Source organism: Dysidea avara, chromosome 7 (genome assembly GCF_963678975.1).
Source record: "Dysidea avara chromosome 7, odDysAvar1.4, whole genome shotgun sequence".
Lineage (NCBI taxonomy): Eukaryota > Metazoa > Porifera > Demospongiae > Dictyoceratida > Dysideidae > Dysidea > Dysidea avara.
The window spans coordinates 4041660-4060351 of record NC_089278.1 but is presented as its reverse complement, the minus strand read 5'-3'; the positions used below and the strand labels follow the sequence as shown (position 1 = coordinate 4060351).

General features: G+C 39.6%; 5 protein-coding genes across 5 annotated transcripts in view; 3 read left to right on the top strand and 2 right to left on the bottom strand.

Annotated features, from left to right (window-relative positions):
• Window positions 1-8959, top strand: part of LOC136259986 (protein patched homolog 1-like) — a 38292-nt gene extending 29333 nt beyond the window's left edge. Inside the window, exons 7-10 of the mRNA XM_066053578.1 lie at window positions 4440-4670; window positions 4719-5558; window positions 6657-7445; window positions 8688-8959. Of these exons, the coding sequence (XP_065909650.1) occupies window positions 4440-4670; window positions 4719-5558; window positions 6657-7445; window positions 8688-8804 (1977 nt within the window). The 3' untranslated portion in view covers window positions 8805-8959. The remainder of the gene's footprint in view (window positions 1-4439; window positions 4671-4718; window positions 5559-6656; window positions 7446-8687) is intronic.
• A 2740-nt stretch (window positions 8960-11699) lies between these two features.
• LOC136259995 (alpha-N-acetylgalactosaminidase-like) lies at window positions 11700-14363 on the top strand. Its single transcript, XM_066053588.1, has 12 exons — window positions 11700-11891; window positions 12006-12075; window positions 12164-12245; window positions 12354-12446; window positions 12569-12670; window positions 13224-13391; window positions 13442-13501; window positions 13555-13656; window positions 13704-13778; window positions 13827-13894; window positions 13946-14003; window positions 14050-14363. The coding sequence occupies exons 1-12, from the start codon at window positions 11807-11809 to the stop codon at window positions 14293-14295; spliced, it is 1209 nt and encodes a 402-aa protein (XP_065909660.1). The 5' UTR covers window positions 11700-11806; the 3' UTR covers window positions 14296-14363.
• On the bottom strand, window positions 14293-16388 carry LOC136259994 (uncharacterized). The gene is made up of 7 exons (XM_066053587.1): window positions 16229-16388; window positions 16098-16133; window positions 15953-16052; window positions 14859-15685; window positions 14617-14814; window positions 14512-14562; window positions 14293-14462 (listed from the first exon to the last, which is right to left on the bottom strand). Exons 1-7 carry the CDS (start codon window positions 16254-16256, stop codon window positions 14347-14349), a joined length of 1356 nt encoding a protein of 451 aa, XP_065909659.1. The 5' UTR covers window positions 16257-16388; the 3' UTR covers window positions 14293-14346.
• LOC136259996 (la-related protein 6-like) lies at window positions 16379-17678 on the bottom strand. Its single transcript, XM_066053590.1, has one exon. The coding sequence runs from the start codon at window positions 17608-17610 to the stop codon at window positions 16483-16485; it is 1128 nt and encodes a 375-aa protein (XP_065909662.1). The 5' UTR covers window positions 17611-17678; the 3' UTR covers window positions 16379-16482.
• The window catches only part of LOC136260000 (nicotinamide riboside kinase 2-like), a 2133-nt gene continuing 464 nt past the window's right edge, over window positions 17024-18692 (top strand). The window contains exons 1-4 of the mRNA XM_066053594.1: window positions 17024-17825; window positions 18005-18095; window positions 18143-18185; window positions 18416-18572. Coding sequence (XP_065909666.1) covers window positions 17776-17825; window positions 18005-18095; window positions 18143-18185; window positions 18416-18572 — 341 coding nt within the window. The 5' untranslated portion in view covers window positions 17024-17775. The remainder of the gene's footprint in view (window positions 17826-18004; window positions 18096-18142; window positions 18186-18415; window positions 18573-18692) is intronic.

Below are 18692 nucleotides of genomic sequence, written 5' to 3'. Positions count from 1 at the left end.
TCACAGCTGTGATCAGCTTGGTAGTGCCGTTTTGCATTCAGGTGTTGGTTTTAGATGCCGTCGGTTTCGTCAGTAACTTTGTCCTCCTGGAGTATTAACTATGTATGAGTGAGGCCCACCTTGGCTGATGGCAATAACTGTTGCTGGTTTCCATTTCCCTCATCATCACTCTGTCTCCCACCGCTAATGGTCTTAGAGTTGCCGTGTGGCGGTCGTAATAATATTTTTGCTGTGTTTTCCTTTGTCTGAGTTCCTTATGTACAGCCTGTGGGTTGATGAGTTTTGGTTGCAATAGTTTAGTTGTGGTTGGAAGCAGGGTATTTGTCCTTCGGCCCATGAGCCTTTGTGCGGGTGATCCTAATGTGTCTGAGATGGGCAAATTTCGATATTCAAGTAGAGCTAAGTATGGGTCCCGATTGTCTAGAATGGCTTTCTTAATCAGGTTTTTTGCTGTTTGGACTGCTTTCTCTGACATGCCATTGGACTGTGGACTTGCTGTTTGGTGCTCGAATCCATATTCTCGTGAGAACTGTTTGAACATTGTACTAGAAAATTGTGGACCGTTGTCTGTTATCAATTTGTCTGGGACTCCATGTCTGGAGAACTGCGATTTGCAATGTGCAACAATTTGCTTGCTAGTGGTGCCGTTTTGGAGCAAGTTGATTTCAATAAAGCCTGAGTAATAATCAACCATAACTAGATACTTCTGGTTGTTGATTTCAAACAGGTCTGCACCAACTTGAGACCATGGTCTGGTTGGGATTTCATGTGCTATCATTAGTTCCTTTGTATTGTTTCGTTGGTGAGTACTGCAGATATGGCAGTTTGCAACGGTGTCTTGAATTTGGGCAGCCATCCTGGGCCAAAACATTACATCTCTGGCTCTTCTTTTGCATTTTTCCACCCCTAAGTGTGAGCTGTGAATGTTGCGTAGTATTTCTTGCTGCATGCTGTTGGGAATTATAACCTTTTCACCTTTGAATATGATGTCATTGCAGACCGATAATTCGTCACGATAGTTCCAGTAAGGTAAGCATTTTTCTGGTACCTCTTTCTTTGTCTCTGGCCAACCTGTGACGATCACTGATGCTAGTTTTTGTAGATGTGGGTCTTTTTTGGTTTCTTCTTTCAGTTGGTGTAACTTTGTATTGGAAATTGGCAGAGTTTGTAAAATGTTGATGTCAAATTCCTCTTCTATTGATTCTTCACACTCTGGTAGGTATGCTCTTGATAGTGTATCAGCTAAAACAAGTTCTTTGCCTAGCTGGTAGGTGACATTGAGTGAGTATATTTGTGTGGTCATTATCATTTTCTGCAGTCTTAGTGGCGCTTGGTGAAGAGGTTTCTTTAGAATTGCTTCAAGAGGTTTGTGGTCATTTTCTACCTCAACATTAGGCATGCCATAAATGTAGTCGTGGAATTTTGTGCATCCGAATACTACAACGAGCATTTCTTTCTCAATCTGAGCGTATCATTGTTGAGTGTCTGTAAGGGCTCTTGAAGCATATGCTATAGGTTGGTTGTTTTGGAGAAGGACGGCACCCAGACCCTTGGAGCTGGCATCGACTGAGAGTTTGACTGGCTGGCTGGGATTGAAGTAAGCAAGGACAGGAGCACTGCTGGCTAAATGTTTTAATGTTGGAAAACTTTGCAGATGTTCTTGGTGCCACTGCCATTCTGCATCCTTTTCTAGCAATGCTCTGAGAGGTGCTGCAGTCTGGGAGAGGTTGGGAATGAATTTTGCAAGATATGTGAGCATGCCAAGGAAACGTTGTAGAGCCTCTCTGCTCATTGGAGGTGTAATTTCACTAATTGCTTGTGTTTTCTTGGGATCTGGTTTCAATCCGTCTTTAGTCAGGACATGTCCCAGGTAAGCGATTTCTTGTTTCTTAAATTGGCACTTAGTTTTGTTCAATTTCAGGTTTCGTAGGCGAGCTCTGTCAAGAATTGGTCTAGAATCATGTTCGGCCTCGTTTGTTCCCCATACCAAAATGTCATCAACTACAACTTCTACACCTTCAATGTCTTCAAACATTTCTGTCATCACTGTTTGAAAGATTTCTTGCACAGATGATAAGCCAAACGGAAGGCGTTTGAACATGTAGCGACTAAACGGGCTGTTGAATGTGCAGAGTTTGGCACTTTCTTGGTCGAGGCTGATTTGCCAGTATCTTGAGCTGGCGTCCAGAACTGAGAAGTAAGTTACCTCTGGCATTCGTGTTGTTACTTCTTCAATGGTTTGCATGGGATAGTGCTCCCGTTGAATAGCTTCATTCAGATTGCGGGGGTCAATGCAGATATGTAGAGAGCCATTAGGTTTGGTGATTGTCACCATGCTGTTCACCCAGCTGGTAGGCCCAGTGACCTTTTCTATTACATCAAGGCTTTCCATGCGTGCAAGCTCTTCCTGGATCTTTGGACAGAGAGTAATGGGTACACAGCAGGGTGGATGGACTACGGGTGTTTTGGTTGGATCAGTTCTTATGTGGTAGTGTACATCTGTAATACAGCCCAGGCCCTCAAACACATCATAGTATTGTTCAAACAGGTTACATGATCTTTGGAAACTGTGTCTATGCGTTGTACAAGGTTCATTTTAATGCATGTAACAAGTCCTAGAATGTTTGGAACGTCGTGGTCTATGACTTCAAATTCAATAAGGTAATGGTCGTCTTTGTGTTGGCACGGTATTTTGGCTCTACCACAGGTACGTAACTTATGACCGCCAAATGCTACCAGGCTGGCTGAAGATGGTTGCAGTGGATCTTTGCACACTTGGTGGTATAACCACTGAGGTATCACATTGCATTGAGCACCAGTGTCAATCTTGAAGGTGGTCCTCTGGTGGTTCATTAGAATAGTGACTGACCAGTCCTTTACTTTGTGAGTTTGTCCAAGTGTCCCAATGAACAAGTCATCATTGTCTGGTGCCTCTTTTTGGATACTGTAGTGGTATAGTGGTTGCGATTGGGTTGCTCTTGTGTGACACACTTTGGCAAAGTGGTTTCTTCGGCCACATTTTCGACATTCGGCTCCGAGTGCAGGACAGACTTGTTGCTTGGTGTGCCAATTGCCACAACGGTCACAGTACAGTTTCTGAACTTGTTTGTTCTGTGAGCGTATTCCATGGATGACTGGTAGGTCATTGGTTTGATCATTGGTGAATGACTTCATTTGGGACGATGTTGTTTCATTTGCCCTGCATATGTCAATAGCCTTATGTAGTGTTAGATCGGGTTCTCTGAGGAGCCTACTGCGCGTTTTGTCACAGTGTATGCCACACACTATTCTGTCTCTTATTAAGCTGTCCTTCAGGTCTTTGAACTCACATGTTTGAGCTTTGGTCTTTAGGTCTGTGACATACTGGTCAATGGTTCGCCGTCGCGTTAGTTGTGAGTATTGAACACGTGTCTTTCCCACGTGATATTTTTCCGTGGCACACAATATGCTTCAAACTTCTCCAGGATTTTCGCTACTTTACTTTTGTCATCTGCATCTTCCAATGAGAACGTGTTGTAGACTTCTAGTGCATCCGGCCCGACCACGTATAACAGTGTCGCTGCTTGGATTCCTTCGCCTTTTGAGCTGAGGCTGCTTGCCAGTGAAAAAAGTTCGAAACGTTGTCTCCACTTTCTCCATGCATCAGAAACGTTGCTGCTGTGTAAGTCTAACGGATCTGGAGGAGTGAGCTTATCCATTCTGATAGTTGCTACACGAAAGACTTCGAATACAATAATATATGTGACCGGATTTGCGAAAAGGTACCTTTTTCACACACAAAATTTGACCCATTTTTTGATCTTTGAAGCTTCATAACTTTTTAGTCATTCCATAAAATTGCCTGAAATTTTCCATGAGTGCAGCTAAATTATCTAGCTACAGTTTGAAACTAAGAGCAAGTTGATCTGTATAAGCAGTCAAAATGTACATTGTTTTGTTTGCTCAAATGTAAAATGTGTGGAAAAGGTACCTTTTCGCAAATCCGGTCACATATATCACGTGTTACATATGCGCATGCGTGTATCCTAATATATGTTACAGCGGACAGGGCATACACTTGTCGGAACCCCAAAAGGCACATTCCACCGGTGAGTTTGTTGTTGTGGCATAAAGTGGTGACCATGCGCTGCTTCGTTTGGGCTCTAGGCTTGCGACTGTGGTCAGGCAGTGAGGCAGTGAGACTAAAATTGGAGTTTTTGGCAATTTTTAAAAATTTATATCTGGCCACCTGTAAGTGTTTTGTTGAATTTAATGCTGTTTTATGTATTATATGGACTAGTACTATTCCCTAAAGGTGATTTTCACTGCGTAAAATGTCTGTAGGATGATTTTTAAAGGCGGAATTTTGGGCGGCGCGCAAAACATTCACCATGATCCCTACTGAAACAGTATGACCGTACCATTTGATAAAAATTACTCTTGTCATTATTTATTAACAGATTTATCCATTTTTGTTGTTGGGACTTGGTGTTGATGACATGTTTGTCATTGTTGGCACATTCCTGGAGATTGAACAGAAAAAAGGTAGGAATGCTCCAATCAAAGATCTGATCAAGGAGACAATGGTTGCTGTGGGACCCAGTATTACACTTACTTCTGTTACTAACTTTGTTGGATTTTTGCTATGTTATGTCATTCCTATACCAGTTTTCCGATTGTTTGTAATTGAGGTATGTGACTGGATTGTGTATTCACATTAATAATGTCTTGTTTTACAGATTGCTGTTGCTATTGCTTTTAACTACATAGCACTTGTTGTAGGCATGCCTTGTTATCTTATAATAGACTACTACAGGTCCCATGGTAAACTAATGGATGTTTTGTGTTGTATTCCTGTTTGGTGGCATAAAGATGAAGATGGTGCCAATAAAGAAGTTGATGAGAAGAAGGAAGAATCTGGTAAATCTGGTTTCATGAATGTTGTTAATTCGTGGATGTCTCAAGCTAATGAAGAATATAACTCTGTCTTGACCTGGTTTGTTGTTCAATACTACTCTCCAGTGCTTCAGAACTATGTTATAAAAGTTATCGTCTTGATTGTATACTGTATTATAATAGGAATTTGCTGTTGGGGTGTAACGAAAATTAAACTGACTCCAGAGGGATCTGATTTTGGCAAAGATGGTTCACCAATCATTGAATATGCTGAGATAAACCAAGAATATGTTCGAACATTAGCATTTGTCATTGTTACAAAGGAAATAAACTATCCTAATTTACAGCCCAACTTGTTACGAATGGATGAAAGCATTCGCAATCTCAGTAATGTCCTGACCCCCACAGCCAGTAACCAGTTTTGGCTAAGAGTAATGATTAAATACTTCAATAATCTTCAGTTAGGAGTGTGTTTTACAAATAACACTGTCATTCCACATCTTGTAACTTTATTCATTTCAGCTGTTGATCCTGTACATTTTGCAACTGAGTCATCTTGTGCTTCTTTTCCGTTTAATCGAGCGTGTTTGTGTAGTTATCAGTTACTCACTACTGCAGAGTATAGAGGAAGGAGCTGGCAAATTATCCCTCCTGATAAATTTTACCACTATCTTACATTTTGGGTGAGTTTATACTTATGAAATGAGAGATGGTTTGGCTATCTCAGACCTGGCAAACTCTGGAGACATCTAAAAATATTATTTTGTTGAATTTTTTACTGACTATATACTTACTACAGCTCCATAGGAAAAATCTAATTGTTGGCATTGATCAAATTAAAATTCACAATGTTGACATATCTAAATAGCATTTCCACAATGCATAGCTGCATGGTTGATAAAGTACTGTCTGTATATCTAAGGGACAAAATTTCTGTAAATTTTGTGAATGATGAAAACTTTGTAAAAAAACTAGTGAAGTTGCATATATCATTGTTGCTTGTGGAGGCAGTAAAGTGTCTGGAATTTTGTGAATAGAGTAAGCTTTTTAATTTCTTATCCAACACCTTTTCTCTATCCTCTAACTTGTCCAGCTTGGAAGCTGTTCTATCCTATAAATTTACCAATAATACTAAGTTTTCATTGTTATCCATATGCTCACACCAATCAATGACGGATCCAGGATGGGGCATTTGGGGCAAATCGCCCCTCCCCCCCCCTCCGCACACACACCCCTTGTGGAGTAACCATAGCTAGCTACTTCTTTTGATTAAAATATTTAACTTTATGTCAGGCCATATTAAATCAACTTATACATCATGAAAATAATGTGCAATTCACTAGTATTTATTAGTACAAATTCATCTAAAACCAAGCAAATCAGTATGTGAAATTGTCATCCAGCACCTCCGTACGTACTAAGCGTCTCTAAAAAATAATTACAGTGTTGCTTTTGAAGACTTTAAAGGCTTCACAACCATCTGCAAAGGCCAAAAATGGCAAAAATCAACAGTGAGACACTACTAAGAGGTGGTTATTTGCTGTTTCAAAAATGCAGCAACTAACAAAAAGATCTGGCTCTCCCCAACCACCAACAACTTAGTCTGTTTGTGCCCCTCCCCTTGCCAGCTCCTGGATCCGCTCCTGCCAATAATACAAGTCATGCAGATTTTGAGAGCTTATTGGAAGCTTGCATGCAAAACAAGTATTATATGTTATTATTATGTACATTTTGTGTACTATGTGCCAATCAGTATTATATACATATATTATTTTATATAGGCATTTTTGGATGCCGTCAATATGAATCTACTTGGAGCCAACTTAAACCCTGAACCGCTACCTTTTAATACATCAGATCCTTCAACCATTTGGCCCTCCAATCCTCTTGCCTATGCACAAGCTAACTTTTATGTACATGGCTTAAAAGCTGATAGTGGAATTGATCATGTTACAGATATCGAAGATATTCTGGATTCACATGGAATAGATGGGTACAACGTAGGAGAAGCTCTTATAAACTTTTCTCCACTTGTTCATTTGCGTCAACAAATTGCATTGGCAGCTGGTTTTATTGTAATTGCTTGTTTTGTTTTTACATCTGTGTTCCTGATGGATATACACAGTGGTGTATTGATGGGTCTTGTTATAATTTCTAATGGCATCCAAGTGCTTGGATTTATGGGTCATTTTGATATAGCATTAAGCTACTTTGCAGCAACAGTGTATCTAGCTGGCATTGCTATTGGTGTAGAGTTTACTGCTCCGTTAGTGTTTTACTTCCTCAAGGCTACTTCAGGAGGTGGTGAACATGCATCTAGTGATTGGTGGATACTGAGGGAGCTTGGCAGTCGTAATGAGAGAATGCACAAGGCACTGGAACATCGCTTCACCCCTATTTTTAATGGAGGAATAACCACATTTGTTAGCATTATTATGATATATTTTATTCCTGTGAGATTTATTCGAATCTATTATTTTGGAGTTTTGATGACTGTCATTGTGGTTGGAATGATAAATGGCTTGGTGGTTTTGCCAGTCATTCTGTCCATCATTGGACCTTTTGCACAGGTAATGTTTATCATGTGGCAATTTGGAGTTTACCTAATTTTGCACTACTTTTAAACAGCACGCCTATGATGTATTCTATTGACTGACTTATGGACTGGGCTCGAAAAGTGAGCCAGGCATTTATTACTTCGTTGAATGCTGCATGGAGACAAATTTTCAACTGCCGTTACTGTTTTTTCGTTTAGATGGAAGTTTGGGTTTCCCTGTCCAATATTATCACCTAAATACTAGTTACCTTCACCCCAGCCTGGCAGTATGGTTAGGCCCCGAACATGCATTCAGAGCAACCTCAAGTACTTCCAACAAGTTTCTATGGATTTAAATTGTTTTTCATCCACCAATACTCAAACTAGCGATGCAGGCAGCTGGATTTAGTTTATTTTTTAGTTAGTTTATTTTATAGTTTATTTTTTAGAGCTATAGATAATTCACATGACTCGGAATGCAACTTTCTTGAACAGTGAAGGAATCAAGCTCGTAGCCTTATCCATGTTAAGTTATACTTGGCTGGAGGCATCAATCAGTCAATCAGTCAAAATTCAGTTAAACAAAACTTTCCCAAAAATTCTTAGTAACTTCATGGAAGGTTTGGGGTTGTTCTGAAGACATTAATGGACTTCATTATATACTTAACTAAACTAATACTGCCAAGTGGTTATGAAATTTGGCTGGCTTTCTGAGTGATATATTTGGGGAAGAAAGCCCAAACCTCCCTGATCCCTACTTTACAGACTATCGTATTGTATAATTCTCTACAAGCTAACTAACTAACTAGCTAACATACTGATGGCTTTAGCCAAGCATTATTTGACTATGGTTATGGTTGTACTGTTCAACATCATTCAGGCCTGAGGTGTGTCTTTTCATCAACCGCTACTCTAATGTGAAATTTCTAATTTCTCCTTTAGTATTTCAAATTGCTTGTGCAACTAAATGGTGTAATATGCCATGCATGCATCATGATTTATAACCATTATTACAGCTGAGTGATAGTACAACTATCACTATTCATGACTGATAGTAACTTTTGCATCACAATAGCGATAGTATCACGATATTACTACTAGTCATCAAAGACACTCAACCTCACCATGAATAATCCAATTACACCCCACACATCTGCTTTTCTAACACTAGCTCCATTGGTAATTTGTTGTGTATTACAGTTGTAATCTTTGTTGTGCACACTCTACTGAACTTTCACAGTTACCTTAACTGATTATAGCATGTACATCTTTCTAGGTTAAGCCTACCAAGAAACCAATAGCAACAGGTACAACTAACCCATTAGTGGAAGAAAGTCTGAAGGATGAAGAGAATGGAAAACCTGTTGAGGCTTCTACTACTTTTCTATACTAAGATACGTACACATAGCTATAGTTATTAGTTTATTTATTTATTAGTGTCTTTGTAGTGGCATAGTTGCTATGAATGCTGAGAGACTTTAACATTGTATCAGGGTAGTGGTTGTAGTAGTATTCAATTTTATGATTATTATTATTATTAGCACTTTACAGTGACCAGCACTGAAGGTCTGACAGCAACACGTGCTGCAGCCTTAGGATTACCTAACCTACAAGGACTTAGACCTAGTGACTTAACTTACTGACTGAATAAGGTGTAACAGAAAAGGGGCCAAAGTAAGGAAAAAAATCCCTCCTACAACCCCAGGATTCGAACTGCAGGTCACCCAATGTCTAGTCGGGGCCACACTCAGTCTTCCTCCAGGAGGGATGGATTTTCTTCCTTAAGCCTAAAGTATTTATTATTAGCACTTTACAGTGACCAGCACTGAAGGTCTGACAGCAACATGTGCTGCAGCCTTAGGATTACCTAACCTACAAGGACTTAGACCTAGTGACTTAACTTACTGACTGAATAAGGTGTAACAGAAAAAAGGCTTTTAGTGGTACATATATGTTAATTGTCCTTAAAATATAGTTACATACAACCCTAGCTCTACGTACTCACCTGCGGTAGGGAGGGTGGTTTCCTGGAACCCCCATGTATTGAAATTGGGAAGCTAGCTACGTATATTGGTAGCACATGCACAGAAAAACACATGTAAGATCAGTTATGCAGTGCAAATGTGGTATAGCTATATTGACCACTCTTTAGTTATAGTATGCATGAGTTTTTTTGTAAAGTTAAAGACATGCACACAACACTGAACATAGTGATACATGCACTGGTAGTTAGCTATAGCTTTTAATATTTCTGTGTTGTAAAGTATATAGCTACTGATTGTTTGCTCTGCCATTTTATGTATAATAATATATTATTATGTAATTGATTTTAGTGACATTTTGTTATAGATGCCACCTAGCTGTGTAATAATTTCTCTGTAAATTTTAATGTTCAAAAGCCAGTCAGTAGCTGGCCATGGGGTTGTTCTCCCATATGCATCTGTTACTCTGCACTATCAGTCAGGACTATATGAGTGGTCCAGCCATCCATAAACTGCAATGGAGCTTGTGGTTTAATATGCACACAATTTTTTTTAATTGATCTAATTTTGGCTTTAAATCAGATTAACTACTTTCATGTGATACTCAGCATGCCAAGCTAAGGGGGGGCATCTTTGAAAATGGATGCTCTGCATGATATCTGTTATTTACATGCAAAGCCTCTGATACATCCTGGTAATTTACCAATTAATACTAACTTTACTTTCATGATACAAAAAATCAGTGAAAACTTATATTAGTTTTTTTGAGATATGGAAGCCATTGGGAATTGGGATTATATAATTGCTAATGCATGTCATGCATGATCAATTAATTAGCCCATAGATATACTATAGCTACTGCACCCACTTAGCCTAATGCAGATGACTCACTGGAACTTTTGAGTAATTTGAAGACAATAACAGATTCAAACAGTGTCAGTAATTTTAACATTGGCTATGTTCTTAGAATGCTTTATTATATCATTTCGATGATAGTTCTATTAGAGTATATTCGGCATGATGAATGCTCTATTAGAGCATCTCGATCTTTTTGTAATTCAAGTAGCCAAGAGTCCTCTCTTTATATTATGAACTCTTGATTTTATGTATTAGCTACATAGAAAGAGACATATATAGGCAGGGGCGGATCCAGAGTTTGAAAAGAGGGGGGGCACCTTGCTGAAAAACAGTTGAAGACCAAAAAAAAAAAAAAAAAGGTCACAACAGTAATAGCTAGTTATCCTTTACCAAATATATCACGTCTGTTATGTAAAATAAAATCCTATATATAGCTTCATAGGTAAGCTACACTGCCTCATTAACATTGTGACTGCTTTATTAAAGTAATTGACTGCTCTATTAGAGTATCTCGATCTTGTATGCAATTTCTTGAAGGGGGTGGGGGGCATTTGCCCCAAATGCCCCATCCTGGATCCGCCATTGATAGGGACATAGCGTATAGGATAGTCACTAAAGGGAGTTTCCAACTGTGCTTGGTAGACTGATATAGTACAGGGCCAGAACCACTTTTCAACTACCTAAATTTGTAAAAAGATCGAGATAGCTACTCTATTTTTATATTATGAACTCTTGATAAAATATTGCCTGATGAATTGATTTGTAGCTATAGGGTCGTGTCATGGTAGGGTAATACTGGTTATTTTTTGGAAAGGATAAATCATGCACATGCATGCATGATGATTCATTACATGTTCTCATTGCTAAATTACATTATACTGATAGGGTCTGCTGAAAATATTTAATCTTGATCTGTTTGCTTCTCATCATAGGTAACTAGTTACAATTATATACCATGTAGCTAAGGCCACTCCAAATAAATTCTCTGTTTCCCGTCCACCGCCCGCATCTGGTTACTGTCAGTGTCAGCTCTAAATAACTCCATTATTCCGTATTCTTCCATTATTTTCCGGTTATTCTTGCATACTGACAGGCTCTGTAAAGGCCATCTTGAAACAGTGTCAGCTCACGTGTCAGCAGTACTATCAAGTCAGTACAAACTGCTATTCTTGCAACTTAAAAAGGAAGGAACAAGCTTAAGCATGTTTTTATGCTGCTTTTTATGGTTGTGCCAGGCAAGTAATGGCTTGAAAAGCTGCCAATCTTATAATGAAATAATGGAAATGGACCGCCCGCCCGCATGCAAATATGCTTGAGTCCAGGACGGGAAACAGAGAATTTATTTGGAGTGGCCAGAGAGCCCATAATATGTGTTGACTGGCCATGGTCTATAAGACTCACATAGCAGTCATCTTAAGCTTTTAATATTAGAGCTTTTATGGGCAAACTGTAGTACTTTTTTAATACAGTATACCCAGCCGCTGAGGATCACGTGAATGTTTGTATCATATGACTTGGAGATTTTGGTTGTCTGAAAGTCAGTAGTGCTGCCAAGATGAAACTAGTAGTCTCGTTAATTCTCATGGTAATGGCCTGTACTGCGTTAGCTTTAAATAATGGAGTGGCAAGAACACCTCCAAGTTAGCATGATCGTGTTGTTATATTATAGTATCTATGGATATACCTCGTGCCTGGGGAAACATGCAGCGATGGCGGCCACGCGTTAATTTTATAATTGTGTTTATTTTTGATAGTGGGCTGGCTGGCCTGGGAGAGATTTGCCTGCAATACTGACTGTGCTAATGATCCGGAAAACTGTATCAGGTGGGTGTGGCTAGCTATCTGTAACCATAATAATTATTTCCTACTAACAAATAATTATGTTATATCAGCTATGCACTCATTTATGCAGTGAACACCTATTCTTGGATATGGGAAAAAAGCTAGTCGAATTGGGGTTCAAAGATGTTGGATATGAATTTGTTAACATAGATGTAAGTGGGTTTTATAATCCGGCATGCAATCATAGTACATTGATGTCTTAGACTGTAGCTATGCTTGGTCACATGTGAATCCATATAGCTTTGATGTGTTCCTTATAGGATTGCTGGGCAGCTAAAGATAGGGACAGCAACAATCAATTGCAAGCAGATCCGATTAGATTTCCTAATGGAATTAAGTCATTAGCTGACCAGGTAGTTTGGCGTGGTTTGTTCCACTATTTGAGAATTTTTGTTTTGTGAAAATCTTCTGTTTTCATGTTTATTTAAATTAGTTGTCCTCGAAAAAGTATGCATGTATGTCATGATTGATGTAGCTACATTCTATGGGGCTTAAGCTTGGCATATATGCTGACTATGGCAGCCATACTTGTGGTGGATACCCAGGAAGCATAGACCATATGGAACTGGATGCTCAGGTATATCACAATTATGTGTAGCCACCATACCATGTACATAGATAACTTTCATATGGTTCAATATAATCATCTTAAAAATGTGAACACTTCATAGTTTGATACCTGCATGCCCATCCTTGTTGGTTCAGAGCTATGAGTGTACAGCTAACATGGACATGGCTTCCTTCAGTGTGAATAAATGTCTTGTGTTTTACTAGATTTCTATATCAGATGCATAGATTTACAGGTCTGAAATCAATGATTGGTTTGATTTGATTTACATTGGCTATAGCCATGTTTTTATATGATAGTCTAGTGTGGAGCACATTTGGTCCACAGGAAAAAAAGGTTTAGCCATGCAAGACTTAGGGTGGGTGGGTAATTGTTGAGGGGCTATAGCCTTCTCTTGAGGTGTTCAGATACTCATTCAAGATGTCTTGAAAGTCATGCCCAGCTGCAAGAAATGTACAATGATGAGATGGTTACAAATATTAAATTTTATGTTAACACATCCTAATCATCCCTGTCTGGTTAACGGTTAACTAAATCCAATCGTGTATACTTCACATGCAAGACATTTGCTGACTGGGGTGTGGACATGCTAAAGCTAGATGGGTGCAACTCCAAAGTGACGGATATGAAAACAGGATACCCTCAGATGACACAGTATTTGAACAAGACTGGTAGGCCAATCGTCTTTTCTTGTAGTTGGCCAGATTACGAACGAGGATCAGGATTGAAGGTAGGTACAATACAGTAGTTTCATGTACATATCAGATGATTGTGTTACAGCCGGACTACAAGTTGATAGCTGCGAACTGTAACCTATGGAGAAATTACAATGACATTTCTGTAATGATTCTGCCAATCTTGTGGCCAATTCCATGTGTTGTTTACATATACAGGATTCTTGGGATTCAGTGTTGGGAATTATAAATTACTATGCTAGTCACCAGGATGACTTTCAGCCAGTCGCTGGACCAGGAAACTGGAATGATCCTGACATGGTATAACTAGATCAAATTAACTAATAAAAGTTTAATTTTGTGTGTAGCTAATCATTGGGGACTTTTCCTTAAGCTTGGAACAGGCAAAGTCTCAATTTGCAATTTGGTCCATATTCGCAGCGGTTAGTGGCCACTAGAAACTACCATACATAACTGATGTACTGTTATAGCCATTGTTGATGTCCACTGACCTGCGGTCAATCAACCCCGATTATGCAGCCGGCATTTTACAAAATCAGTGAGTCATTAGACCTTGTTAAGCTCACCGTGGTGTATGGTGCATTGTTAGAGAAGTGATTGCCATTGATCAAGACCCCATGGGTGTCCAAGGCAGGCTTGTGGCAAATGTCAGTCAATTCACATCAATCCCACTGTATTTTATATTTGTCACAGGGAAGCAACTACCAGGTCTTTTCCAGGCCACTTCAAAATAACACTTATGCTGCAGTACTCTTTAACACTCATAGTTTTGCTGGCCCACGTAATATTTCTGTGGAGCTGAAACAGTTGGGCATTAACAGCACTGCAGCTAATGCAAGAGATCTCTTTGCTCACAAGGAGCTGGGGACATTCCAGAACATGTTTCATGCTATGGTGGACCCAGATGGAGTTGTGATGGTAAAACTAACACCGATGTAATTGATATAAGACTTTTATTTTACAAATATTTACCAAAAAACAAAATTTACATTATTGAATTGCTAGTACCTCAGGAGAACTGTTCATTACAATTAACAATAGTTTGTCGATGTACTCTTGTAGAGATTTATTTTCATCCTTCAATTTTAAATTTTCATCTTTAAGTTCTGGGTAACACAAACATGCTGAGCATGTATCCTTGTAATAACCACTCACCTCTTAACTGATTCTTCACTTGCTTTAATTCTGACTGTAATTCAGTTTCCTCTGAATTTATATAAATAGTAGTATATTTTGAAATTTCTACAATTAGTTAATTACCTTGAGCCTTCTTTCTGCTAGTAAAAGGGCTTGACAGACTTGGAATACGGCTATGCTGTTGAGCATCAGACTTGGCTTCTTCCTTTACAAATTTGAAGTTGATGGTTGACACTCCGACTCCACCAGAGCGTGTCTCAATTGTCACAGGACCTTCAGTTGGTTTACCGTTACTAGGTTGTGTGGTCACCACAAGCTTACCTACAACAAACACAATAAAATTTACTAGACTCACATGCACTAACTTGTTGAGAGGTACTCAACATTTTCAGTACAATCAACTCCAGCAAGCAACACCTGTACAATGTCTTCCGGTCCGGTACCCAGATTAGAGCCACGTAGTGTCACTTTAGTGCCACCCTCAATGCTTCCTTCATTCGGGGATACCCCACTAACTTCAGGTAATTCTTCCTTATCAAGTTCTAATTTAACTTCCTTCAAGGGAATCTTGGCAAAAGTGGTAGTGTCATCACTCTGTGGTGGCTCTTCAGTAGGAGGGGCTGCTGTAACAAGTGGTGGAGTGGTACTATCAGTTTTTTGCCCAACAACCAGATTTGAGTCAGAGGTCTGCTGTCTGAGACCACTACCGCCGCTCCCTCGAGAACTAGTTGTTTCTTCTTCTTCTGCAGACTGCCTCAGTGACTGGTTAGAAGAGTATGGAGTAGATGCCTGTGAATCTGATCCTTTGCCGGCATGATGACTCTTCGAGAGACTTGGACTACGCTTGTTGAGGTGTAAGTAATCCATCACTTTTCCAGGAAGATGCGTCACTTGTGATGTCACGTGGCTTACTTGTGAGGTGACATAACTTTGGAAATCTTCAATGGAAGTTTCCCGGGAAGAAGGCATGCTGTTTCCTTTGCCAGAAATCTGCTGTGTCTTTGAAATCCAACACTCCAGACACAGTTCTCCCTGTACTACAGTGACCTTCTTGTAAGGTTCTAGTGGATACCACATTTGACCTGGACGCATTGTGGGCATGCCATCAATTGGAATATGTATAGCCCCAATTGTAGTGTCTTTATCCCGAATCTTGAATTTGATAACAGCATGGGGTTTCTTGTTAACATCACTGTATGGGGAAAAAAGCAGTTATAAAACACTGAATTTCTGAGTATCAACTGATTCCAAGATACAATAGAAGTGTAGGCAGGATTTATGAAGCTTAACCAAATACTGCCATTGTATGTGATGGAAATTAACCATATATGCACAACTACCAGTCAACCAGGAAGTTCAATAACTTGAAAACTATTGCATCATTGAGTAATGTAAACTAAGGGCTTCAACATGACCATACAATATATCAACAGCATGCAATTTATATATATCAACTAACAAGTTTGCTTCTTGGTTCCAAATTGGTTCATTGCTGTCAACCACTTCTGTACCAAACAAGTCATTGCCAATCCCAAACACCACTGAGGCCAAGCAGGTCTCTGTGATGCGTTTATAAGAACTAACTTCACTAGCGATAGGCTTACCTCGTTTTTTGCTGTGCAAATTACGAGCTCCAATTACTACATTGATAATAAAGATTATATAAAGTCTAACGTTACCAATGATGTGCACTATATAGAAAAACGGGAGCTACATGTCATTGCTGCTTGCTCACCAACTACAGATACTTGTGCTGCCTCCATATCGTTGTTTATACTTCATCGAATCCTCCGAGCATCACCCAACAATATCACAGCCACTATCGTCCCACAGTTGCATAGTATCCGTGAGTACACGGCTTACGACTAATATTCACTACCGGAAGTTCAAAGTTATTGAGAAATAATTAAAAATTCATTGAGAAAATATGATGCTTTATAAGCTGACAAACACTTAAAAAATTTACAATGATACATCTGTTCTATACTATCATAATGTTTGTGATTTGAATCCCCTGGATCCATCTGGGCCAAGTGGTTGTCTGATAACCCTTGTACTGCATTCAGATTTGACAGCTCTGGTAAATAACGCTGGTCTATATCTACCCCTCTGTTGGTCAGGACTAGGACTAGAGTGACGAGACAACCCTGAGTCTGATGCATACTCTTTGGCTTCTCCTGGCTGTAACATTTTGCGTGGAGCATCTGGGGTATGTGAATACTTCTTCCTTTCTCCTTTCTTGCTTGGTTTCTCAGGTGGTTTCTGCAGTCGTGATTCTACATCGCGTTTGGGTGAGGTTAGTTTGACTTTCTTCTTGTCATCGGTTTCTGCAGTTTGCTTTTCTTGTTTAGTTAGTAGCTCAACAAACATTCCTTGTCTCCAACTATCAGAAGTATCAAGTTTCTGCTGAGCTGAACTAGCTGCCTCAGCGGTATCATACTCTATGATGGCACACACTTCTTTTCCGATCTTTGGATGAAATGATTTATATTTCTTAACATCTATTGGTACAGCCTTGCCGGGATGAAGGATACGTACGTGTTGGATGCCACCATATCGACCAAAGATTCGCTCTAGATGAGGGACTGTCACATCTTCCTCTGGTAAGTTGCTTGCCACCAGTGTCTTGCTGACGTGGCTCATATCAATTTGCGGTGGTGGTGTCTTCCGGCAAATTTTTGTGTTCTCCGGGTTAACCTCAATTACATCCGAACACTTCACCGCCTCTAAAACGACTTCCCAGCTCTTGGTCAGACTTTTAATTTTCCTCAAAGAGGCAACCAACTTCAAACTGACGTACCCCTGCCTGTTTCTGTTAATGTGCTTGAGAAGAAACGAATCTTTCAGTAAGTTCTCGTCGCTAAAATAATACTCAATTTGCGCCCGTACTTTTTGCTTTAGGTCCTCGTTGATTTGCTGGGACTCAGAACCACTAGTGTTTGATTCAGCGGTGTCTGAAGATCCTCCGGGGCTGCTTTCTATCTCATTAGCCGATTCGTTGACTGGAGTGACGTATCCAGCGTCAGAATCGCTGTCCCCTTGGCTGTAACGAATCATTGGAAGCATTGTCGAGGCTGGCTCTGAAAAAAGTCTATGCTTAGCAATCTCCAATTCCATTCTATCTCTCAGATGAACACTACACTCTGGCCTAAGCAGAAACTAAGTATCTAGCTACATTGCTGAGGACTGTTTATATATCGCGGGCTTCTAACCGCGAATTGCGTCATCATACGTACACTAGTACTTTCGAGTGCAATCGGTAGAAAGTACCCGTGAGAGTTTATGATGCAAAGTTCAGGAGTTGTAAACACTTTATTGATAGCTGTCTCAGGGTAAATAAAAACGTAATGCGTTTTACAGCTTCACTTCAAAAATATATTAAACCACTAAGATCTTTCTAATAGTATTTATCAGTTATGTATCAGTCACAAATGCTAGTCATTAACACACATAGCTACAGTGTTTTGTTCACAGAGACTTAATGCTGGTGACCGTAAATTGTGTTCTACAGATGTTCATGCAGTGGAAAGTCTACCGTCGTTAAGGAATTGGCATCATTCAATGCACACTCATTGATGGTACATCAAGATGATTATTACAAAGTAGTGAAGTTGTTTTTAATGATGTGGAATCATTCATCTCATTACAGCCAGCAGCACCACAGACTGCAGATGGGATGGAAAACTGGGATGGTATGCTATTTCATCACTGTTGCCTACTATGTAAATGCACACATGACAACCAGGAAGCACATGATGTAATTATGCAATGTGTGATGTCACCCTATCAGGTTTCATGTAGAGAGTGGAAATGATGACATTGTTATAAATTGATGTCATCATATTCATTATTTTTTTCCCATTCCTGTTTTCCCACTAAATGCACTGCAACCCAGTCACCAAAATGTGTTACATTTTCTCAGCTATAGAGGCTCTTGATACTGTTAAACTACTACAAGATGTGAAAGCGTTAATACAGGACCCATCAAAGAGCTGCCCAGCTTGCTTAAGTGCCAACGATAATGAAGAAAACAATCAACACATTGTTTACATTGAAGGCACAATGGTTTTGGATATAGGGTGAGGTGATATTTAATTAACTGCTTCTCCCAAGCAGAACACTCTACTCCTTTTGCTTCACACCTTCCATCACACTGAAGCCACACACTATCATAGGATACACACACTCCCTAACCATTT

What these genes read in the sequence shown, in the direction of transcription:
- LOC136259994 (XM_066053587.1), bottom strand. Translation starts at nt 16,256, where the DNA reads ATGGAGGCAGCACAAGTATCTGTAGTTG. An exon ending in TTTGCACAGCAAAAAACGAG is followed by an intron (nt 16,053 to 16,097) that starts GTAAGCCTATCG and finishes AACGCATCACAG; the next exon opens with AGACCTGCTTGGCCTCAGTG. An exon ending in TAGCAGAAAGAAGGCTCAAG is followed by an intron (nt 14,563 to 14,616) that starts GTAATTAACTAA and finishes ATATAAATTCAG; the next exon opens with AGGAAACTGAATTACAGTCA.
- LOC136259995 (XM_066053588.1), top strand. Translation starts at nt 11,807, where the DNA reads ATGAAACTAGTAGTCTCGTTAATTCTCATGGTAATGGCCTGTACTGCG. An exon ending in TTAAGTCATTAGCTGACCAG is followed by an intron (nt 12,447 to 12,568) that starts GTAGTTTGGCGT and finishes TGATTGATGTAG; the next exon opens with CTACATTCTATGGGGCTTAA. An exon ending in GAAATTACAATGACATTTCT is followed by an intron (nt 13,502 to 13,554) that starts GTAATGATTCTG and finishes TTACATATACAG; the next exon opens with GATTCTTGGGATTCAGTGTT.
- LOC136259996 (XM_066053590.1), bottom strand. Translation starts at nt 17,610, where the DNA reads ATGGAATTGGAGATTGCTAAGCATAGACTTTTTTCAGAGCCAGCCTCG.